Consider the following 24,295-nt stretch of genomic DNA (forward strand, 5'->3'; position numbering starts at 1 on the left):
CTTGAGAATAATTCTTTTTTTTTTTTTACTTGAAGTCCCGCATATTGTACTCCATGTCACCTGTAGGGGGCGGTCGTATTGGGGCTCAATGAGTGCAACAAGTAGGACGATTGTAGTACTCCGTGTCCCTAGGGGGCGGTCATGCGTCCCGCTTGCAGTACTCCATACCATCTATAGGAGGCGGTCGTTCGTCCCGCTTGCAGTTCTCCATACCACCTTTAGGGGGCGGTCGTACTCCGGGCGCTTCTTCCTCGACCCTCTCAGCAGTAAAGCGGCGACCAATCACCGCACGCGTACCCGTCGCCAACATGAAGGCATACAGGGGAGCTGCTCGTAGCTTCCTTTGAAGCAAATGAATTAAACTCGTCTTTCCATGAAAGTGAACTCCCGTACTGGACACAAATAGATGCGACACCGAATAAATATTTTGGGTGAGGCCTGTTTTTAATCTATCCGCTCTGTTGTTGTGAGTTGGGAGCGGTGTGTGTGTGTGTTGTGTGTTTTTGGGGCCAGGCTTTGTAGGCCGCAGTGTATCAAGATGCGCGGAGTCCTGCATGATACTGTTGTGCAGAAACTTCTCCATAGCCAGATATTTTGCGTTATAAGTACGCACTCGTATCAAGATTGCATGCATATCATCGCTGTTCTACCGCAGTAACCAAAGGCAAATCAACCAGCCAACCTTTTTATTGTAACCTATTGTTTACTAGGCAATAAAACAATAATATTGTCAATCCGACACAAAGCCAACCGTATCCCATATATTTAACTATATACAATAAAGTATTTTTTTAAGTAAGCATAGTAGCATAGTAGAATCAGTTCTCATAAGGTAACAGGTTTTATGTTTGCATTGGCTTTCTGCTAAATCTTAAGTACATTGCTTTCATTTTTTTACATTGCCTTTATTTTCTCTTATTTATCTCTTATTTATTTATTTTATTACTTCATTTTATTGTATGTTTGCTTTCGCTTTCTGCTAAATCTTAAATTGATTTCACTTTCTATAATGCATTTTTTAAACTTTGCCTTTGTTTTCTTTTACCTTTTATTATTTTCTTTCATTTTATGACATGTTTCCATCTGAAGCAATTTTTAGTCTGCCTTGTGTATGAAAAGTGCTACATCAATAAAGTTGTCTTGCCTTGCCTAGACGTCCTCCCTTGTTTACTTTTTGGTTGTGTTTTCGCCTCCCAGTCCTGCAGAATGTCCAAGATCAGGCGGAAGGTAACAGTGGAGAATTCTAAGACCATATCCGACAGCAGCAGCACCGCCAGCAGCAGCACCGCCAGCGCCAACCCCGGCGCTCCCCCCCGCCGACCCAGCGTATTCGAGAGACTCGGGCCAAGCACTGGGAGTAATGCTGTTGATGTGAGTGACCCTCACTCACTCACTCACTCACTCACTCACTCACTCACTCACTGACTGGGAGTAATGCTGTTGATGTGAGTGACCCTCACTCACTCACTCACTCACTCACTCACTCACTCACTCACTCACTCACTCACTCACTCACTGGGAGTAATGCTGTTGATGTGAGTGACCCTCACTCACTCACTCACTCACTCACTCACTCACTCACTCACTCACTCACTTACTCACTGGGAGTAATGCTGTTGATGTGAGTGACCTTCGCTCGCTCACTCACTCACTCACTCACTGACTGGGAGTAATGCTGTTGATGTGAGTGACCCTCACTCACTCACTCACTCACTCACTCACTCACTGGGAGTAATGCTGTTGATGTGAGTGACCTTCGCTCGCTCACTCACTCACTCACTCACTGACTGGGAGTAATGCTGTTGATGTGAGTGACCCTCACTCACTCACTCACTCACTCACTCACTCACTGGGAGTAATGCTGTGGATGTGAGTGACCTTCGCTCGCTCGCTCACTCACTCACTCACTCACTCACTCACTCACTCACTCACTGACTGGGAGTAATGCTGTGGATGTGAGTGACCTTCACTCACTCACTCACTCACTCACTCACTCACTCACTGACTGGGAGTAATGCTGTGGATGTGAGTGACCTTCACTCACTTACTCACTCACTCACTCACTGGGAGTAATGCTGTTGATGTGAGTGATCTTCACTCACTTACTCACTCACTCACTCACTGGGAATAATGCTGGTGATGTGGTGACCTTCACTCACTCGCACTCACTCACTGACTCGCTCACTCACTCACTCACTCACTCACTCACTCACTCACTCACTCACTCTCTCATTGACTGGGTGTAATGCTGTTGATGTGAGTCCCCTTGCTCACTCACTTACTCACTCACAGTCACTCACTCACTGGGTTGCAGCAATGGAAATCAGTGTCAAAACTGTAGTTATTTACGACTCCTGGGGGTACTGTATTTGGCAAAACCGGACCCCTTACACACTTTTTACGTTGTGTATCCTGGTAGGTGGCAGAGAGACTTTGGGAGAAAGTTCCACCATTAGAGGCATTAGAGGCAAGTTGATAGTAGTTTGTTTGGCAATTCTGAAGCAACTTATAAATATGCATATCTCTTTATTTGTGCAGTGCAATAATAATACTACAGAACGTAATTATCATTTACTCCTCTGCTTCCCATTGGCTCACTCCAGCCCACCTGACCCTGAGCCTGTTTGTGTTTCAGAGTCAATGTAGAAACTGGTTGAAGACTGGGAACTGCAGCTACGGCACCACGTGCCGCTACACACATGGCCCCCAGCCGCGAGGCAAAGGATTCAGTTTCAACCGGTAAGGACGCCTCATGGCCCCGACTCTGGAGCAGGAACCGTCTCCTGTGAGATTCACCGTCCGACAGAACGCCTTGAAGAGATATTACTGAAGGACTATTTTATGGCGATGTGATCTTCGGACTGTTTTTTAGAAACACTACTGCAGCCTGACTGTTTTAGAGAGTGACATGACTTTTTATAAAGACAGACATTTCTGACTGCTTAATAGAGACTGACATGACTTTTTATAGATATACAGTATAACGGCATGACTGTTTTATAGAGACATGACTGACTGACCGTTTCATAGAGAATTTACCGAATGGATTTCAAAGAGGCATGACTGTTAAGTAGAAACATGAATGACTCGTTTATGGAGAGACACTTTACTGGCAGTTCTGTTAAGATGTGTCCGTCCGAACGCCTGGTTTAGGGCGACCTCACTGTCTGACTGTTTTCGCGTGTCCCCTGTGCCCCCCCCAGGTCAGCAGAGAGGCCCGCTGGTGACCTGCGGGAGAGAATGAAGAATAAGAGACAGGATGCTGACTCAGAGAAGAGAGACTTAGAAGAGCCCACATCGCCAACCGTTAAAGTGAGTACCCCCACATCGCCCACCACCGTTAAAGAGAGTACCCCCACATCGCCCACCACCGTTAAAGTGAGTACCCCCACATCGCCCACCACCGTTAAAGTGAGTACCCCCACATCGCCCACCACCGTTAAAGTGAGTACCCCCACATCGCCCACCACCGTTACAGTGAGTACCCCCACATCGCCCACCACCGTTAAAGAGAGTACCCCCACATCGCCCACCACCGTTAAAGAGAGTACCCCCACATCGCCCACCACCGTTAAAGTGAGTACCCCCACATCGCCCACCACCGTTACAGTGAGTACCCCCACATCGCCCACCACCGTTAAAGAGAGTACCCCCACATCGCCCACCGTTAAAGTGAGTACCCCCCACATCGCCCCCCTCCGTTAAAGTGAGTTCCCCCCCCCCACCCGAGTCGTCCCGTCGGTCCACTGTCCGTCACCTCAACCAGTTGTGCTCAAACTTTTTCCTCTAGTACACCCCCTCTAAGATCTATTTTCAGTTGAGTACCCCCTTCACCGGCACAAAACATTTTTGGGAGAGATTTCCTTCTTTGTTTTTTTACATAAATCATGTATGCGTGTTATTTTTTTCAGTGTAAACATGAACATTAAAAGGGTGCAAATTCTTACAATTTGGTGAGATCCATGGTGCTTCATGCAACTGCTTATCTCTCCCCTCAAAAGAAACACAACGCCAAGGGATGGTCAGAGCGTATCTTATTGTCTAGCTTTCAGAATTAAAACTCGCTCAGGGTGATATTTTTTTTTTGTGTGCTTATTTTGTACCTTATTTACATTTTCAGAGTGCTCCAAAGTACCCCAACGGGTACGCGAACCGCCATTTGAGAACCACTGACCTAAGCGCCTGTTTCTCCCTCCCCCCAGCAGAGAGATTCATCCCGCGGCCGACACCGGGAGAAGGAGGACATTAAGATAACCAAGGAGCGCACCCCCGCCAGTGAGGAAGAGACCGCCGAGTGGGAAGCAAGTCGCGAAGGTGAGCGTCCGTCCGTCCGTCTGTCCGTCCGTCCGTCCGTCAGTCCGTCCGTCCGTCCGTCCGTCCGTCCCGACCGCTGTCAGACCCCTCCCTGATAGCCAGAGTCTAGACTGCTCTACCCCAATAATATGTCTGTAAGGGTGCGTGAACATATAGTTGTTGATTGTCCGGAAAATAAAAATTTGACATGGCTAGATGATTGTAACGTGTTCTTAAAGGGATACGTTAGATCGCTGCTAAACTTCTTAAAGGGATACGTTAGACCCGGCTTGACTGTGTTCTTAAAGGGATACGTTAGATCGCTGCTAAACTTCTTAAAGGGATACGTTAGACCGCAGCTCGACTTCTTAAAGGAATACGATAGACCGCAGCTCGACTTCGTAAAGGGATACGTTAGACCACAGCTCTACTTCTTAAAGGGATATGATAGACCGCAGCTCGACTTCTTAAAGGGATACGTTAGACTGCAGCTCTACTTCTTAAAGGGATACGTTACACCGCTGCTAAACTTCTTAAAGGGATACGTTAGACCGCAGCTCGACTTCTTAATGGGATACGTTAGACCCGGCTTGACTGTGTTCTTAAAGGGATACGTTAGACCGCTGCTAAACTTCTTAAAGGGATACGTTAGACCGCAGCTCGACTTCTTAAAGGGATACGTTAGACCCGGCTTGACTGTGTTCTTAAAGGGATACGTTAGACCTCGGCTTGGCTGTGTTCCTAAAGGAATGTGTTCGACCGCAGCTGAACTTCTTAAAGGGATATGTTCGACCGCAGCTGAACTTCTTAAAGGGATACGTTCGACCTCAGCTTGCTTTTGTAACGGGTTCTTAAAGTGATACGTTCCAACCGTTTTTCCGTGCGTTCCAGACTCTGACGTCGGGGACTACGACTACGAACTCTCGCTGGAGATGAAGCGGCAGAAGATCCAGCGTGAGCTCCTCAAGCTGGAGCAGGAGAACCACGAGAAGAGGGAGGAGATCGTCATCAAGAAGAAGAAGGAGAAGGAGGAGGTGGCGGCCTCCACCACCACCACCAGCTCCTCCACCGCCGCCACCTCCAAGACTCGAACCAGCAACCCCAGCACCACCACCACCAAGGTACCAACAGAGAGAGAGGGAGAAGGCACGGATCACATACGATGACACTTACTCCCCCCAGAGGGGATATCTGGCGCTACAGCAGCAAAGGACGGGGAATATAACCATACAAACGGTTCAGATGCTAAATAATCAACACGTATACAAACGGTACATGTAACACTAAATTAAACACAATCTGAAGTTTATCTTTGCTTTGTCATCAGAAGATTTACATGAACCCGCCAATGTTTTGCAAATGTAAATCTAGTTTTACATTAGTTGTATCATTTTTGTTAAGTAAAGCGGGGTATCATGATCCATCAGCCGGCTATACATCCCCTCCCCCCCCCAGGCCTCTCCTGAGCGTTCCAGCTCCAAAGACTCCCCTGCCTCCAGGAAGTCCAGCGGCTCCCCCAAACACAAGGGCTCCTCCAAGGGCCCCGGCTCCGGGAAGAAGGAGAAGAAGGCGTCGGGGGCCTCCCCTCTCTCCGACTCCACCAGGTGAGGGGTCCCTGGCCTCACGTCGTTAGGCTTTGGTTGATCCGGCTGAAGCCTTTGGTCCTAAAGGGGCTTGGGTGGAGTGTGTTCAGTTGTGAAGATGCAAAACCCCAAAAAGAGTGAGACTCATCGAATCAGACCCCAAAAGACCCCAAAAGAGTGAGACTCATCGAATCAGACCCAAGAAGGGTGAGACTCATAGAATCAGAACCAAAAAGAGTGAGACTCATAGAATCAGACCCATAAAGAGTGAGACTCATAGGGTGAGACCCAAAAAGAGTGAGACTCATAGGGTGAGACCCAAAAAGAGTGTGACTCATAGGATGAGACCCAAAAAGGGTGAGACTCAAATAATTAGACCCAAAAAGAGTGAGACTCATAGATTCAGACCCAAAAAGGGTGAGACTCATAGAATCAGACCCAAAAAGGGTGAGACTCATCAAATCAGACCCAAAAAGGGTGAGACTCATAGAATCAGACCGAAGAAGGGTGAGACTCATCGAATCAGACCCAAAAAGAGTGAGACTCATAGGGTGAGACCCAAAAAGAGTGAGACTCATAGATTCAGACCCATAAAGGGTGAGACTCATAGCATCAGACCCAAAAAGAGTGAGACTCATAGGGTGAGACCCAAAAAGAGTGAGACTCATAGATTCAGACCCATAAAGGGTGAGACTCATAGCATCAGACCCAAAAAGAGTGAGACTCATAGGGTGAGACCCAAAAAGAGTGAGACTCATAGATTCAGACCCAAAAAGAGTGAGACTCATAGAATCAGACCCAAAAAGGGTGAGACTCATAGGATGAGACCCAGAAAGAGAGATCACGGCTCCGCCTCTGTGTGACGTCACTCGCCGCTCGGCCCTCTCCCTCGCTCCCAGGTCGTCGAAGGGGGGCCACAGCAAGAAGAAGGGGCCCCGCACGCCCAGCCCGCTGCCGCCGGCCCCCGCCGAGGGCCCCGCGCCGGGCAAGAAGCACAAGGGGAAGCACAAGAACAAGGAGAAGCTGGCCGAGGACAAGCCCCCCAAGGAGGGCAAGGACCGGGGGCGGGACGCCGAGAAGCACAAGGAGAAGAAGGAAAAGAGGAGGTAGGTCTGGGGGTGGGCGGGCTGGGGGTCGGAGCCTAGGGGGGTGTAGGTCTGGGGGGGGGGGGGGTTCTCGGTTGAACCCGTATATTGCTATTTTTCGTCAGGAAGCAGATTCGTGGTATCCGACATTTTGGAGGCGGACCGAATCCGAACTGTCGTCCGAAACGTCGGAAACTTATTTTTTTTACTTTTCGATGCCGTGACCCATCTCTGAGGTTAATCTTTGCTGCAGAGGACCGACGGAATACTTAGCCCTGTAAAATAAACAATAAGCATTTAAAAACACAAGCTGGTCACTCATCCTTGATGTGACGTCGACATTATGTAGTTTGATGTGTACATTGATGTGTTCATAGTCTGCCATTTTTGTTTTAAGGTGTAAATGAACCCCCTATTTCGACACGAATAAAAAACAAACGTCTCGTGGTATCATTTTAAATGTAGTTCTCTATATTGATACCTTTTCTATCGAAAGATCAACAGATTATTTTCAAACCGTCCCCAGGGACCGATCCGACAGCTCCCACAAGGCCAAGCGCTCGGCCGCCTCGGAGGAACGTTCCGGAAGCCTGTCGTCCCCCATGAGGGACCCCACCCCCCCCTCCAGGAAGAAGTCCGCCTCCCCCATCAAGACCTCGTCCCACAAGACCTCCGGCCCGGCCTCATCCCCACGCAGGTCAGTACGGCCCCCTCAATCGCACCCCCCCAGAGGTGGACCGCTTAACGGCAGAACATCAGCCGCACCTATTGGACGATGAGCAGAGGAGGCTGCTTCTGATTGGTTGAAAGTCTACAGGTTTTTTTTTTTTATAACATACGTCATTTAGAATAAAGATTTGATTCAAAGCAAATTACAGCTGAGTCTGAGGGCAGATGATATGGGAGGAGATGTGTTTCTAAAACAACTAGGAAGAGTGATCGACAGAAATTGATTGATCCCTGAAATGACGGCGTCAGATGCTCAATTCAGGAAACGCAGAGTTATATCAAAGAAAGGGAAAATAAAATAAACATCTGTATCACAAAACGAAACCAAACTGTAAAGTTGGTCGGCGTGAAATGTAAAAACCAAAGGCCAGGGCAGCGCAGGAAACCATGCAGAGCAGCTAAAGGAATCGGCGTCGGTTTGCGCCATTTACCATCTCACACGTGCAAGAATTCTGAAGTTCAATAAAGCAATTAAAACGATAAAGAGTGGGAACATAGTCTGCTGTGGACACCCCCCCCGCTGCTACTGTCGATGTTGTCGGGCTCTTCTAGGGCTGCTCGATTATGGAAAAAATCATAATCACGATTGTTTTGGTCAAGATTGAAATCACGGTTATTCAAAGGATTATTTTTGAGTTTGAAAACGTGATGTGTTTATTCGGCACGTCTCTCCCAAAAACACTTTGTAACTGAGAAATTAGAAATTTTGTCTTAAAAAAATACACAAAATGGTCGCAAAGAAAATGTTCGAATCAAATGAATGCACAGAAATGTATCCAGCTGTTCTTTGTATAAAACATTTAATAAAAAAATTAAAAAAAATCTAAAAATCGATTATATTAGTTTAATTAAATTAGTTTAAGCTAAAATCGAGATCCATCCACTCCGACACCGTGCACATGTGCTACAGTGTCCTAACGTCCTCCTCCCCCCCCCCCCCAGGTCTCCGTCTCCCCCCTCCCGCCACCGGCACACCCCCACCCCTCCCCGGCAACACTCCCCCTCCTCCCACTCGGGCTCCTCCGCCCAGCGCCACTCGCCCTCCCCCCGGGCCCGCCGCCGCGCCTCCGTCTCCCCCGGTTACCACCGGGACGCCGCCGCCGCCGCCGCCGCCCCCGGCAGAGGGGCCGGCAGCGCCACGCCCCCGGGCTCCGCCTCCAGGCGCTCGCGGTCGCCGCCCTACGCCTCGCCGCCGCACCGCCGCGGCGAGCGCGCCAGCCCCGGGCGCCGCCAGGAGCGTGGCCGCGGGGAGCGGGAGCGGAGCCCCCCGCCCTCTGACAAGAGGAGAGACGGTAAGCACGCGGGGGTTGTTTACTTTTTTTGTCGTAGACAGAAAAAAAGTTCTCTCTGGTCACTCTTTTTCTCTGGTCACTCTGCTCACTCTGTCTCTGGTCACTCTGTCACTCTATCTCTCTGCTCACTCTGTCTCTGGTCACTCTGTCTCTGGTCACTCTGTCACTCTATCTCTCTGCTCACTCTGTCTCTGCTCACTCTGTCTCTGGTCACTCTGTCACTCTGTCTCTGGTCACTCTGTCTCTGGTCACTCTGTCACTCTGTCTCTGGTCACTCTGTCACTCTGTCTCTGGTCACTCTGTCACTCTATCTCTGTTCACTCTGTCACTCAGTGTCTCTGGTCACTCTGTCTCTGGTCACTCTGTCTCTGGTCACTCTGTCACTCTATCTCTCTGCTCACTCTGTCTCTGGTCACTCTGTCTCTGGTCACTCTGTCACTCTATCTCTCTGCTCACTCTGTCTCTGCTCACTCTGTCTCTGGTCACTCTGTCACTCTGTCTCTGGTCACTCTGTCACTCTGTCTCTGGTCACTCTGTCACTCTGTCTCTGGTCACTCTGTCACTCTATCTCTGTTCACTCTGTCACTCAGTGTCTCTGGTCACTCTGTCTCTGGTCACTCTGTCTCTGGTCACTCTGTCTCTGGTCGCTCTGTCTCTGGTCGCTCTGTCTCTGGTCACTCTGTCTCTGGTCGCTCTGTCACTCAGTGTCTTTGGTCACTCTGTGTCTCTGGTCACTCTGAGTCTTGTCACTCTGTCACTCTGTCTCTGTTCACTCTGTCACTCTGTGTCTCTGGTCACTCTGTCACTCTGTCTCTGTCACTCTGTCTCTGGTCACTCTGTCACTCAGTGTCTCTGTCTCTGGTCACTCTGTCTCTGTTCACTCTGTCTCTGGTCACTCTGTCTCTGGTCACTCTGTCACTCTGTCTCTGTTCTCTCTGTCTGTGGTCACTCTGTCTCTCTGGTCACTCTGTCTCTGGTCACTCTGTCTCTGGTCACTCTGTCTCTGGTCACTCTGTTACTCTGTCTCTGGTCACTCTGTCTCTGGTCACTCTGTTACTCTGTCTCTGGTCACTCTGTCTCTGGTCACTCTGTCTCTGGTCAGTCTGTCACTCTGTCTCTGGTCACTCTGTCACTCTGTCTCTGGTCACTCTGTTACTCTGTCTCTGGTCACTCTGTCTCTGGTCACTCTGTCTCTGGTCAGTCTGTCACTCTGTCTCTGGTCACTCTGTCACTCTGTCTCTGGTCACTCTGTTCACTCTGTCTCTGGTCACTTGGTGTGCTTGTGGTCTCTCCGTGTCTCTCTGGTCTCTAGTCACTCTTGTCTTCCCCCTTGGTCCCCTAGAGAGCACTCTGTCACTCTGTCTCTGGTCACTCTGTCTCTGGTCACTCTGTCTCTGGTCACTCTGTCACTCTGTCTCTGGTCTCTCTGTCTGTGGTCACTCTGTCTCTCTGGTCACTCTGTCACTCTGTCTCTGGTCACTCTGTCTCTGGTCACTCTGTCTCTGGTCACTCTGTCACTCTGTCTCTGGTCACTCTGTCTCTGGTCACTCTGTCTCTGGTCACTCTGTCACTCTGTCTCTGGTCACTCTGTCACTCTGTCTCTGGTCACTCTGTCTCTGGTCACTCTGTCTCTGGTCAGTCTGTCACTCTGTCTCTGGTCACTTGGTGTGCTTGTGGTCTCTCCGTGTCTCTCTGGTCTCTCGTCACTCTTGTCTTCCCCCTTGGTCCCCTAGAGAGCCGCGGCAAGCGGGACAAGGACTCCAGCCGGGACGAGCGGGACTACGAGCCGGAGCAGAGCTCGTCCCGGGACGACCGGGAGAGCCGGGAGCAACCGCGGGAGCGCCGGGACGGGCGTGGCGACCGCGGCCGGGAGTCGACCCGGGAGTCGACCCGGGAGCACGCCCGGGACGCCAAGGAGACGAGGGAGACCCGACCGGACCCCCGCTCGGCCAGGGAGTCCCTGGAGCGCCGGGACCGGGAGCGGGACAAGGAGCGCGAGAAGGAGCGGGAGAAGGAGAGGCCGGAGCGCAAGGAGGAGCCGGCCCAGGAGGAGAGGGGCTACGGGAGGGGCCATGGAGGGCGGGAGGAGGCGGCCCGCGGGGACGGGAAGGCCGAGGGGAGAGGGGAGAGCCGGAATACCGAAGCCCGGGCGGAGAGGAACGGGCGGGGCCGCGGCCGGACCGCCGACGCTCCCGCCGCCGCAGAGAAAAGTGAGATTCCGGTTGTGTTCTCGGGGTTTGGGGCGTTCCCGGGTTTAAAGGTTTACAGGTTATAAAGTGCGGTTGAAAATATAATAAATATTTCATATTAAGACTGTTTGGTTTAAAGCATTTGTTTTTAATGCTTTTAATCAAACCGTCTTAAGATAAAAAATTTACATTTTAGTTCAAACCGCACTTTATCACAAAAGTATAACAAAAAAATTCTGAATTTCAAAATGTAATCCTACAAAATATATTGAATATATATATGTATATACAAATAATTTAAGAAATACTTATATAAATAAAAAAATATTACAAAAATATACTACATAAATTTCTTTCATTTGAAATAAGATCCTACAAAATTATCTTATCCAGTGCAACCAATTCATATAAAATTCATAAGTTGAAAAAAAATATTTTTATATTCAATATTATATTCCTCACAAAGAACATAATGACATTAGCCCTTTTTAACATTAGGCAAGGCAACCTCATTATGCACCTTTTTATACACCAGGCTGACCCAAAGGGCTTCACATAGAAACTTTCAGAAAATAAAACGGATAAGTAAAAGAAAACAAAAGCAAAGTAAAAAGTATTTAGGGTTTAGCAGGAAGCTAATGCTAACATAAAAGCCTTCATCCTGTTTTAAATGTGGTCAAGCCTTAAGTCCTCAGGGAGTTAATCCTTTCTTCCCCCCAGGCTCCAACAGGACGTCCCGCGGCGCCCAGCCCGAGGGCAGCCACGACAGCTGGGAGTCCCGGAGCGGCTCGGCCCGGGAGCGCAGCACGGAGCGCACCAGCGCCGCCGCGGAGCGGGCCCCCGACAGGGGCTCCGACCGGCCGGCGGAGCGGGGGGACCGCTACGAGGGCGGAGACCGCCGGGGGGAGGCTTACGAACGGCGAGGAGGAGGAGGAGGAGCCAGCGGGGAGCGGGACCGCCGGGAGACCCGGGAGAGAGGTAGGACCTGGCGGCCGCTGAGCCCGGAGCTGAACTGTCGAGGGTTGGCTTGTAAAGTTGAAACTTTGACGTTGTAAAACGATTTTAAAAAGGGGATCAAATATGGAATGAGGTATCAAGTATGTATGTTTTTGGTTTGGTGAAATGAAGGGGTGGTGGAATCCTGTTATTCACTTAAAATATTGAGCCCTTTAAGTGTTGTTCTTATTAATATTCAACCCTAGGGCTGGGTGATACTGCAAAGATTATTATCCCGATTATTCTTTTGATATTAATCACGATGTATCATTTGATACTGCTGAAGCCTGAAGAAACCAGAGTGGTCATTAGTTAAACGGTACACTTTTGTTTATTACCATATTTGTGATAAGGGACAATTTAATTACATTTAAATATAAACATTTAACTTCACAAACGTGTTTCATACTTAAAACAATGAACGCTGTCATTGAGTTGCGATGTTGAGCCGAGTCCCGGTCATTTAAAGGGGACACATCATACCACCAGGTGTGAGTGTGATTAGCCATCACAAGCCGTTTTCAAAATGTGCAGCCTTGTGACATCACAGGTGGGCGTGTCTACCTAGACGTGTGACGGATAGATGAGCAACGTTTGCTACAGTCCACTGGGTCGGCCGGTAGGCTGATCCATCCAGCACACGTCTAGGTGGACACGCCCACCTGTGATGTCCCAATGCTGCCCATTTTCAAACCTGCTTGTAATGGCTGATCACACTCACACCCGGTGGTGTGACGTGTCCCCTTTAAGGCGGTCGCCTCAAGATATCCGTTCTGTTCTCTTTGGCGGCCCCCCTGTCAATAAGCGGTAGCAGTGGTAGTTCGTAACATTATATAATACTGTATAATACTGCTCGCATCAGATTCAAGATGATGGTACCGGCATACAAGGCAGTCGATGGAACTGCCCCTGCCTACCTCCAAGCATTAGTAAAGCCACACACCCCAGCTCGATCCCTCCGCTCAACTACCTCAGCTGGACGTCTGGTACCGCCATCGCTAACAGCAAGCAAAGGTCGATCAGCAAAGTCACAACTTTTCTCTGTTTTGGGACCTCAGTGGTGGAACGAGCTCCCTACTGATGTCAGGATCGCAGAGTCGCTCACCAGCTTTCGCAAAAGACTCAAAACTCACCTGTGCAGAGTTCACCTCGACTCTGCATAGAAACCAATGCACAGCCACCATTGAATGTTGTATGTCCTGGCACTTGCACATTGCACTTATTCAAGGTACTTAATTGTGTAGCAGCTACTGTAGGTAGAATGGGTTGGGTGAATGGGTTAGCCTAGCGATTGTAATACTTGCACTTGGTTCTATGAACATCTTTACTGTACCGACAGCGATATATTGTTTAACTTCTTATGACAAATGTACTTATTGTAACAAATGCACTTATTGTAAGTCGCTTTGGATAAAAGCGTCTGCTAAATGCCCTCAATGTAAATGTAAATGCAAATGCAAGGGCTTCCTCAATCGGCCATCGGCGGTGCCCTAACACATATGGATTCACATGAAAGGCTTTGGGAACGCCACTTTAAAAGGGAATCAGTGACCGTTCACTCATTTCAAGAATTTGGAGCTCGTTAACGCCCTCTGACCGGGCTCTGTGTCTCCCCTTCGCTAGGGAGGGGTTCAACCCGTCAACCCCCCCCACAGCCATGAACCCCACCATAGTCGTTCTCTCAGATGAACCGGAAAAGAGAGAGCATGAAGTGACCCGGGCTGTGTTTCTCTCCCTGTTCCCAGATCAGAGGGCGGCTTCCCCGAGCCGACACCAGGAGCCGGAGCGCGAGGAACGCCGCGGCGACCGGGGGGAGGACCGCCGGGAAGACCGCAACCGCGACCGGGAGCGCGAGAGGGAGAGGGAGAAGGAGCGGGAACGCGAGCGGGAGAAGGAGCGGGAGCGGGAGAAGGAGAAGGAGCGCGAGGCCGAGCGGGAACGCACCCGGGAGCGAGACAGGGAGCGCGAGAGAGAGCGGGAACGGGAGCGGGAGAAACGGGAGCGCGAGAGGGAGCGCGAGCAGGAGGAGCGCGAGAGGGAGCGCCGGGAGAGGGAGCGGGAGAGAGAGCAGCGCGAGAGAGACCGGCAGCGGGAGTGGGAGGAGCGGGAGAAGGAGCGCCGGGAACGCCGAGAGGAGCCGCGGGAGGAGAGAGCGGCGAGGGAGTCCCACGACGACCGCAAGGCCAGGCACGTGTCCACGGTTACCGCCCCACCCTCGGTCGTGGTCGCGTAGCCTAGCAACAGGATCGTCCTGGTCATGTGACCGTGTTCCATTTCGCTGCCCGGATCAGGCTGTAACCGGAGTGGTTATGATGCTTGTTTTTTTTTTTTAAATGCATTTACTTATTAAGACGGGCATGTGTTTTTATTTAGTAGCCCCCCAACCAATGGCTAACCTTCCTCTGATATAATCCACTCATAGCCCGGAAGATAATTGCTAAACTGAACTGCAGGCACGGAAGATCAGATGATCAAGACGATTCCTCAGTTATATAAAATTGCATGTTTTCAACGACCAAATAGATCGTCAGTTCTTATCGGAAAGTAAACTCATTAGAAAATATAGTTTTTCCGAAATGCGGTGAAGAAGGTGTAAGGAATCGGCTACTTTCCTTACTTTGACATAATATCCCCCAGATCGGAAAATAAATCGGACAAAGACAGTCGTCACGTGAACACTAACGTTGCCATCTTTTTTTCCCCCCGCTGCAGCCGTAAGCGGCACCGCGGCGAGAACACCCCCAGCCCGCGGCCCTCCCCCAAGCGGGCGGCGCGCGAGGCCAGCCCCGCCGACAGCGACGGCTACAACAGCGCCGAGGAGAAAAGTGAGCGCCCCATTGGCCGGGGGCAGGCCAAGCTCCACCCACAGCCCCTCCTACCAAACCCAGTGTTCCCGCCTCCTACCTCCGACAGTAGGGAACAATCTTTATTAGGGAACCAATGAAATGACAAGGGACACGCCATGCATTTGGAACGCACACGTTTTAACGCAACGCACCGCTCTTAAAGGGACGGTGCCGTGAATATATATATATATATATATATATATATACAGTATTTTAGTTTTTTTAGAATTAGTATTTGTGATTATTGATTATTGACCACCGTTACTCTGGGGTGACGTTGTGTGAGGTGTAAGGGATCAGTTTCTTTACCTCACTGTAGGGTGGCAATAAGTAGTGGTATTAACTCACACGTTCATAAAAGTATAGAATGACTTGAATGATCCGGCACGATTGTTGAAATCTGAGCATGTGCGTGTGCGTGTGCGTGTGTGTGTGTGTGTGTGTGTGTGTGTGTGTCCAGGCGGAGATAAGCACCGCCTCCTGAGCCAGGTGGTGCGGCCCCATGAGCCTCTGCTGCGCACGCCGCCCCGGGCCACGCCCACTTCCTCCGACGACAAGCCCGGCCGCTGGAAGGAGGAGGACCGCCGGGGAGGGGGCGGAGCCGAGAAGAGGGAGGGCCGCGGTCGCCACGACGACCCGGAGCCCCGCGGCGGCGGCGGCGGCGAGCGCGGGCGCGGCCCGTCGGACGGCGCCCGCTCCGACTCCCGCGGCCGCGGGAGGGACCCGCCGCGGGACCCCAGCCCCCCTCCCCCGGCAGCCGCCGCCGCCGCCGCCGCCAGCACCCCCGTTGCCGCGGGCGACGACCGCGACTCAGCCGGCTCCCAGGAGAACAACAACAACAACAAGAAGAAGGGCAAGTCGGCGCGGAAGGGCCAGAAGAAGAGCGGCGGCCGCAAGGACGAAGAGGCGCCCGGCCGGGACGCCGCCGACCCCCCCGCCCAGGCCCCGCCCCCCGCCGCCGCCGAAGCCCCGCCCCCCGCCGCCCTGCCCTCGCCGCTGCAGCACTCGCCGCGCAAAGGGGCGAAGAAGAAGGCCGAGAGGAAGACCAAGCGCCCCCGCGGCGGCGGGGCGGCGGACTCCGAGGGCTCGGCCGAGGACGACGCCCCCCCGCCCCCGGGCAAGCGCCGGCGGGGGCCCCGCACCCCGCCGCCCTCCCTGAGGCCGGACCCCCGCGGCCCCGGGGCCAGCGCGCCGCCCGCCCCGCCGCCCAAGATGGACGCCAACTTCAGCGACTGGTCGGACGAGGAGGTGGGAGGAGGAGGAGGCGGGGGAGCCGCGGAGACGGCGCCCCCCCGCTCGGACCGGGGGCCCCCGGCCGAGCGGGCCCCGGTGGAGCCGCTCCGCAGGGGCGGCGGCCCCCGGCGCGGCCGGGAGCGGGAGCGGGGCAACGCGGCCCCCCCCATCGCCCCCCTGCTGCCCCAGGAGCCCCCCCACCTGCTGCTGCCCACCCTGCCCCCCCAGCCCCTCATGTCCCAGCCCCTGCTGCGCAAGCCCCTCCCCGAGGGGCCCCGGGGCGTCGGGGGCGGGCTCCAGAACCGGGCCCCCCCTTCCTCGCGCCGCCTCCGCTCGCCCTCCGGGGAGCCGGCGGGGCGGGAGGACCCCCAGGGGCCCCGGCCCGGGGGAGGCCGCCGCGGACGCATGCAGGGGGCCCCCTCCTCCCGGGACCGGGAGCGGGAGAGGGCGGGGGCGGCGGAGCACCCGTTCGCTGAGAGGAAGTCCCGCATCGACCAGCTGAGGAGGGGGGAGCCCGGCCGCAGCACGTCCTCAGGTGACCTCACTCTCTCACTCTCTCACTCTCTCACTCTCTCACTCACTCTCACACTCACACTCTCACTCTCTCACACTCACGCACGCACGCACTCAATCACTCTCACTCTCACTCTCTCACTTTCTCACTCTCTCTCTCACTCACTCTCACACTCACTCACTCTCACTCTCTCACTCTCACTCACACTCACGCACGCACGCACGCACTCACTCACTCACTCACTCACTCACTCACTCACTCACTCACTCACTCACTCACTCACTCACTCACTCACTCACTCACTCACTCACTCTCACTCACTCACTCTCACTCTCTCAAACTCACTCACTCACTCTCAGTCACACTTCACTCACTCTCACTCACTCTTACTTCGCTCTCAACTCACTCTCACTTCACTTTCACTTCACTCTCACTCTCTCTTACTTCACTCTCACTCACTCTAAATTCACTCCCACTCACTCTTCATTCACTCTCACTCACTCTTACTTCACTCTCACGCACTCTCACTCACTCTTAATTCACTCCCACTCACTCTTCATTCACTCTAACTCACTCTTAATTCACTCTCACTCACTCTTACTTCACTCTCACTTCACTCTCACTCACTCTTTATTCACTCTCACTCACTATAATGGAAGGGCAAAAGGCTCAAACTTACGCTTCATTATAGACGTGTATTCATTAAAGGTTGTATCACATTTCTAGGCCGAAACATTAATGATCACATTCGTCCGATCTTTCCTCACGATGCGCCAGCTGCCTGACCCATGAGCAGGCCGTCAAAAGAAGCGTCTCTGTAGTCAGCCTGTGCTCCGAGATCGTACACAAAAACAAATGGTATTACCAACCACTCAAAACCCAAATAAATAGTATTCCAACCAATCACTGGTGTTGCGGGGTTTAGCGCTGCGTTCAGGATAGTTTTCACTGGATGCACGAAACACGGAAGAGAGGGGCTACTGGCTCTGTTGGTTTGGGATCTCGCTTCAAATACCAACAGAAGCGACGTCACCCATCATCGCTGATACAACCTTTAAGATGGACGTGAAATGATGATGCAGCGTTTAAGCTTTCGTAACACCGCATTCTACGCCCTTCAGTTTTATCAATAGGGCTGTAGTCGATCGGTCGATGGGGCAATATAGAAAAATGTATAACGCAGGCACTAGAAAAATAACAGCTTAGATTTAGAAAGACTTAGAGAAAAAAAGGTAATGTTGTTTTGACTGCCCACACACTTTTTTGACGTCCTTTCACCAAATGCTGCCACAACAACTTATTTTCCATAGTGTGCATTAGTTTGTAACCAAGTTCAAACTCGGTCAGCCTTAACTTGGGCCGGTTTAAAGTTGTGAAAACTGGGGTGTTTTCATCTCCTGTCTTATAAGTCTTAGTCTATTACTATATAAGACTTTCATCCGGCCGCGTTCCAACCGTCTCTTACCCGGCCGCGTTCCAACCGCCTCTAAGCCGGCCGCGCTCCAACCGCCTGTAACACGGCCGCGGTCCAACCGCCTCTAACCCGGCCGCGTTCCAACCGCCTCTAACCCGGCCGCGGTCCAACCGCCTCTAAGCCGGCCGCGCTCCAACCGCCTCTAACCCGGCCGCGTTCCAACCGCCTCTAACCCGGCCGCGCTCCAACCGCCTCTAACCCGGCCGCGTTCCAACCGTCTCTTACCCGGCCGCGCTCCAACCGCCTCTAACCCGGCCGCGCTCCAACCGCCTCTAACCCGGCCGCGTTCCAACCGCCTCTAACCCGGCCGCGTTCCAACCGTGTCTTACCCGGCCGCGTTCCAACCGCCTCTTACCCGGCCGCGTTCCAACCGCCTCTTACCCGGCCGCGCTCCAACCGCCTCTAACCCGGCCGCGTTCCAACCGCCTCTAACCCGGCCGCGTTCCAACCGCCTCTTACCCGGCCGCGTTCCAACCGCCTCTAACCCGGCCGCGCTCCAACCGCCTCTAACCCGGCCGCGTTCCAACCGTCCTCTAACCCGGCCGCGTTCCAACCGCCTCTAACCCGGCCGCGTTCCAACCGTCTCTAACCCGGCCGCGCTCCAACCCCCTCCAACCCGGCCGCGCTCCAACCGTCTCCTACCCGGCCGCACTCCAACCGCCTCTAACCCGGCCGCGTTCCAACCGCCTCTAACCCGGCCGCGTTCCAACCGCCTCTTACCCGGCCGCGTTCCAACCGCCTCTTACCCGGCCGCGCTCCAACCGCCTCTTACCCGGCCGCGCTCCAACCGCCTCTAACCCGGCCGCGTTCCAACCGTCTCTTACCCGGCCGCGCTCCAACCGCCTCTAACCCGGCCGCGTTCCAACCGCCTCTAACCCGGCCGCGCTCCAACCGCCTCTAACCCGGCCGCGCTCCAACCGCCTCTAACCCGGCCGCGCTCCAACCGCCTCTAACGCGGCCGCGTTCCAACCGTCCTCTAACCCGGCCGTTTATCCCCCCCCCCCCCTTCAGACCGCCAGGACTCCCGCAGCCACAGCTCCCGCCGCAGCTCCCCGGACTCGGAGCGCCAGGGCCGCTCGCGCTCGCGCGCCGGCTCCTACGACAGCCGCGAGCGCGGCGCCGGCGAGCGCGAGGCCTTCGACCGCAAGGAGCTCCGGCCCCCGGCCTCCCAGCAGCCCCTGCTGTCCCAGCAGCCCCCACTGCCGGTCCTCCTCCTCCTCCAGCAGCAGCAGCAGCTCCTCCCCCCCCAACAGCAGCCTCTACTGGGCCAGGCGCCCCTCCCCCCCCACCAGAACCCCCGCGACTGGGACCGTGACTGGCCGGGCCCGGGCCTGGCCCCCCACGGGCCACCCGGCCGCGGCCGCGAGCCCCTGCTGATGCGCCCGGGTCGGGAGCCCCTCCTCAGGGAGCTCCGGGAACGGGAGCGCCTGCTGCCCGAGGGGCTGATCCAGCAGCACGAGCGGGAGAGGGAGAGGGAGAGGGAGAGGGACGCCCGCGGCGGCGGCGGCGGCGGCGGCGGCGGCGGCGGCGACAGGGAGCGCGACCGCATGATGATGATGATGATGGAGATGCCACCGCACGGAGACCCGCGGGCGCCGGGGCGCGGCGAGGGCATGATGATGATGACGCGGCCCGACCGGCCCGAGTACGAGCCCCTGCTGCCCCGGGAGGCCTTCAGCGGCGAGGGGGAGAAGCCCGGGAACAGCCACCAGCCCGGGGGCGGGGAGGCGGCGGCGGACAGGGCCGACAGCGTGGACGGTAGGACCTCAGTGGTTCAGGGGCGGGGCTAATGGAGGGGGGGGCGGGGCACTCTTAAGAAACGAGTCGAGCCAGATGCAGGTTTTCTCTTTTCTTTCTTTTCCTTTTAACTCTTCACGTTTTTAAAGACATACACACAATAGAAGTACAATAACAGGAACAACAGAAAGGGGGCACACCAGTATAAATTAGGTTTTGTACCCGTTTTCTTTGATTGCTTAAAGCGTATCCTGATTGCGTAGCGCCACCTAGTTCCTTAATGAAGCTAGTCCATTTCTTCCATTTACTTGAGATACTCGCTCCTCTGGATCTGAACCTGATGCAGGTTTAAAGCTGGGGAAGGCCAATTTATTTTAGGAGGATTTTTTTGGCCCCATTTGTTGTTGTTGTTGTTGTCTTAATAGTCAGACAATGATCAATAAATCCCCCCTGAAATGAATTTATCTTAGCAATGTATCGGATGCAACACGCGTCTGTCTAGCTACATACCTAACCGGCTACCTGGGCTCAGTAGTTTATATCACATTTTTGAATCACGATTCTGTCTATTTTTTGCTCTTGGAATACCTTCAATTTAAACCATCAAAGAATTAATTAAATTGAATTAGACAGTTCACACTTACTCGATATTGTTGAATCTCCAGATAAAGGTTCTGGGTTCAATCCTAAATGTCTGCCCCCTGAACCCCTACCTTCCCTTTAAGTATGTGAACTCTGAATTCAATCAATGGCTTTGGATTCAAGTGCATCTTTGAATGGTTTCCTCCCAGTATGGCTCAAAGGTGGCGTCTGTTCTAACAGCCACGCCTCGTTTGCTTCCCACAGGGGACGATGACCCCAAGGAAGACGACAGCCAATCGGTGGTCTCCGGGGGCGAGGAGTACGAGCCAATCAGTGACGACGAGCTGGACGAGATCCTGGCCGGCAGCCAGAAGAAAGAGGACCAACAGGACGACGAGAAGATCACAGGTAGACAGCTAACCACCAACCGCTAACCGATGACGAATAGGTTATCCCAGTGTCTTCAAACCCCTAACCTATAATTGATTAGTCCTACAAGTCTCTTATCCCTGACCTGTAATGAATTATTCCTACCAGTGTCTAGCCCCTAACCTCTTTCTAATTACTTATCCCAGTGTCTTTAAACCCCTAACCTATAATTAATTTATTCTTTCAGTGTCTAACCCCTCGCCCTTATTGATTAGTCCTACCAGTCTCTTACCCCTGACCTATAATGAATTACTCCTACCAGTGTCTAGCCCCTAACCTCTTACTAATTAGTTATCCCAGTGTCTTTAAACCCCTTACCTATAATTAATTTATTCTATCAGTGTCTAGCCCCTAACCTCTTACTAATTAGTTATCCCAGTGTCTTTAAACCCCTTACCTATAATTAATTTATTCTATCAGTGTCTAACCCCTTGCCCTTAATTGATTAGTCCTACCAGTCTCTTATCCCTGACCTGTAATTAATTACTCCTACCAGTGTCTAGCCCCTAACCTATAATTAATTTGTCCTAGCAGTATCTCACCCCTAACCTATAATTAATTATTCCAACCAGTCTTTAACCCCTAACCTATCATTAATTAGACCTTCCAGTCACTAACCTTTAACCAATAATTAATGAGTTATTCTAGTCTCCAACCCCTAACCTATAATTAATTAGCTCTTCCAGTCACTAACCTTTAACCTATCATTAATTAGACCTTACAGTCACTAACCTTTAACCAATAATGAATGAGTTATTCTCTAACCCCTAACCTATAATTAATTAGACCTTCCAGTCACTAACCTTTAACCAATAATGAATGAGTTATTCTCTAACCCCTAACCTATAATTAATTAGACCTTACAGTCACTTACCTTTAACCAATAATGAATGAGTTATTCTCTAACCCCTAACCTATCATTAATTAGACCTTACAGTCACTTACCTTTAACCAATAATGAATGAGTTATTCTCTAACCCCTAACCTATCATTAATTAGACCTTCCAGTCACTAACCCTTAACCAACAAAGAATGAGTTATTCCGGTCCCTAACCCCTAGCCTGTGATGAGCCAGTCCTCCCAGTGTCTGATCCCTGACCCCCTCCCTGTGCGTCCCAGGGCCCCTGGACGTGATCGACGTGGACTGGTCCAGCCTGATGCCCAAGCAGAAGGCTGAGGCTCGGGCGGCGGGGGCCGCTCTGCTGCGCTTCACCCCGGGGGCCGTACTGCTCCGGGCGGGCATCTCCAAGCGGCTGGCCGGGCCCCGGCTCCTGGAGCAGGTCCGAGAGGTCTGCCGCGCCGAGCTGGAGGACCCCAAAGGTACCCGGGGGGGGCGGATGCTAGTCGTTCTAGTCGTTGCTTGGCTGCGGTTCGGGTCGGTTGGGTTGAACCTTGATGGCCAGGGTTTCCAACTGCTTCCTTTTGTTTTTATTAATTTTTATATTATACAAAAGTATAAAATCATCGAAACCTCCGTGTATAGATCAGGCTGTCAGGGCAACAGTCTGACAGCCTGCATGAAAATGAGCGTAAATGGTCCGCCTGTGAAAGAGCGCCGCAACAACACCCCCCCCAAACCCTCCATCAACAAAATAATTATATCCACCGAACATTTACGGTAGATTTACGAACTAAGGTAACTGTTGTGCCTCAGGCCATGGCTTAAGGCACCCACGTGAGCGCTAAACGGATTAATGCTACAACTACTAGCGTGGCGCGCGGCAGTGTTGTGACGCGGTCGCTAACGCGGTGCCCTTCCTCCCCTCCAGACGCCGACAAGCTCTTCGAACACGACCTGGGGGCCCTCAACATGGCCGCCCTCAACCGGCGGGTGGAGAGGGCGGGGTTGCTAAGCAACCTGGGCCCCTGCTGCAAGGCCCTGTGTGCCCGGCGGGACTTCGCCATCCGCCGGCAGCTGCTGAAAAACGACAAGGTGGGGGTGGTCAGCTTCCACCAATGACAGGACGGCTCGTGAGCTGAGCGAATGAAACCCTGCGCGTGTGTTTATATTTGTGACTGGCGTGTTCAGTAAGGTTGGCGCGGGTTCGGTTTCAGCTTTGTTGTCAACGTTGCATTTGCGTAAAGTAGCAGCCCGCCAACTGTGATGGGTTGTGTGAATATACCTTTATGAACATGTATATAATTGATCACTCTTCTTTGAACGAAGGACACACGCTAACACACACACACACACAGGGACACACACACACACACACAGGGACACACACACACACACACACACACAGGGACACACACACGGACAGACGCTAATCAGAAAGAGAACGTTTCCACGTCGCTTCCCACCCCTGTGCTTCCTAACTCCTCCCCCCTCTGCCCCCCCCCCCCCCCCCCCCCCCCCCCCCCCCCCCCCCCAGGGTCTGATCAAGCAGTTGTACCCTGTGACCCCCGGCCTGGACACGGAGCTCATGCAGCTCAGCATGCGTCTCTTCCGGAGGAGCATGTCCGCCCAGACCACCGCCGCCACCACCACCACCACCACCCCGACCCACACCACCCCAACGACCGCCGTCACCCCGACCGACAAGGCTGACGGAGGTGCTCCGCCTCCGGCAGCCACAGACGCCTCCACCTCACCGCCACAGACCCCACCCGAGGCCGCTGAGGCGGCGGCGGCCGGCAGCAGCAAACAGGGCGCCGTGCCGACGGAGGTGTCCGTTTCCTGAACCAATAAGACGCCTTTTTAGTTTCTGATCGTTTTTTTTCGTTTCTATGTGTCTGTGTGTGTGGCCAATTCGCCGACACACCCGCAAGCGATAGCTTTGTCACATAGGCTCTTTGTTTGTTTTGTTTTTATTAATCGCATTGCAAAACGACGTGTTTTGTGAGCTATTTACAGTCAGTGCTTATAACTTTTTTCATTTTGTGTGTGGCCGAGAGTCCAGCGTTAGCTGAGCCATGAGACTTGGGGCCTGTGTGGAGGTCTTGTACATTGAACTACGGCGAGAGGAGTGGCGGAGGATTCGTGTTGTAATTCAGGAGATTTTATAGGTTTTAGAAACCCAAGTGCACGCATCTCTTGCCGTGCGAAATGATCTGTTTTCTGTGTCTCTCTGTGTTGTGCATTGGATACTTAATCTGTGCATTAAAATGGTTAGTTGTTTGAGTGTTTTTTGGCATCGGGTTCTTGCTTTATGTGAAATGACGTTGGAATATGATGTTCACCTCCGCTGATAATGAGGTCCTGCAGTGTGGGTGTGCGTTTTTGTTTACACTATGGAAAGATGAGCTTCATATAAGTATTATGGTCTTTGTTGAACTGATGAATGAACCCATGAACAAGAGTATCCGGGTG

General features: G+C 52.8%; 1 protein-coding gene across 3 annotated transcripts; it reads left to right on the forward strand.

Annotated features, from left to right (window-relative positions):
* Positions 1-291: 291 nt before the first annotated feature.
* zc3h13 (zinc finger CCCH-type containing 13) lies at positions 292-24,106 on the forward strand. Of its 3 annotated transcripts, none has more exons than XM_079735384.1 (20): positions 292-431; positions 1,198-1,371; positions 2,636-2,739; positions 3,204-3,312; positions 4,203-4,314; positions 5,185-5,414; positions 5,749-5,897; positions 6,776-6,982; positions 7,488-7,658; positions 8,633-8,982; positions 10,716-11,192; positions 11,892-12,149; positions 13,913-14,354; positions 14,880-15,079; positions 15,474-16,781; positions 19,246-19,992; positions 20,818-20,961; positions 22,102-22,302; positions 22,752-22,915; positions 23,358-24,106. In XM_079735384.1, the coding sequence occupies exons 2-20, from the start codon at positions 1,207-1,209 to the stop codon at positions 23,664-23,666; spliced, it is 5,847 nt and encodes a 1,948-aa protein (XP_079591510.1). In that variant the 5' UTR covers positions 292-431; positions 1,198-1,206; the 3' UTR covers positions 23,667-24,106. The 3 variants fall into 3 exon arrangements, with proteins under 3 accessions (XP_079591510.1, XP_079591512.1, XP_079591511.1); XM_079735386.1 differs by having other exon boundaries at positions 14,880-14,992; XM_079735385.1 differs by having other exon boundaries at positions 4,206-4,314.
* Positions 24,107-24,295: the final 189 nt, after the last annotated feature.

Source organism: Pollachius pollachius, assembly GCF_949987615.1.
Source record: "Pollachius pollachius genome assembly, chromosome: 4".
Lineage (NCBI taxonomy): Eukaryota > Metazoa > Chordata > Actinopteri > Gadiformes > Gadidae > Pollachius > Pollachius pollachius.

Excerpts from the sequence above, each read along its gene's own strand:
- zc3h13 (XM_079735384.1), top strand. The coding sequence starts at position 1,207 with ATGTCCAAGATCAGGCGGAAGGTAACAGTGGAGAATTCTAAGACCATA. Across the intron at positions 5,898-6,775 it reads CCTCTCTCCGACTCCACCAG|GTCGTCGAAGGGGGGCCACA; the intron begins GTGAGGGGTCCC and ends CCTCGCTCCCAG. Across the intron at positions 6,983-7,487 it reads GAGAAGAAGGAAAAGAGGAG|GGACCGATCCGACAGCTCCC; the intron begins GTAGGTCTGGGG and ends AACCGTCCCCAG.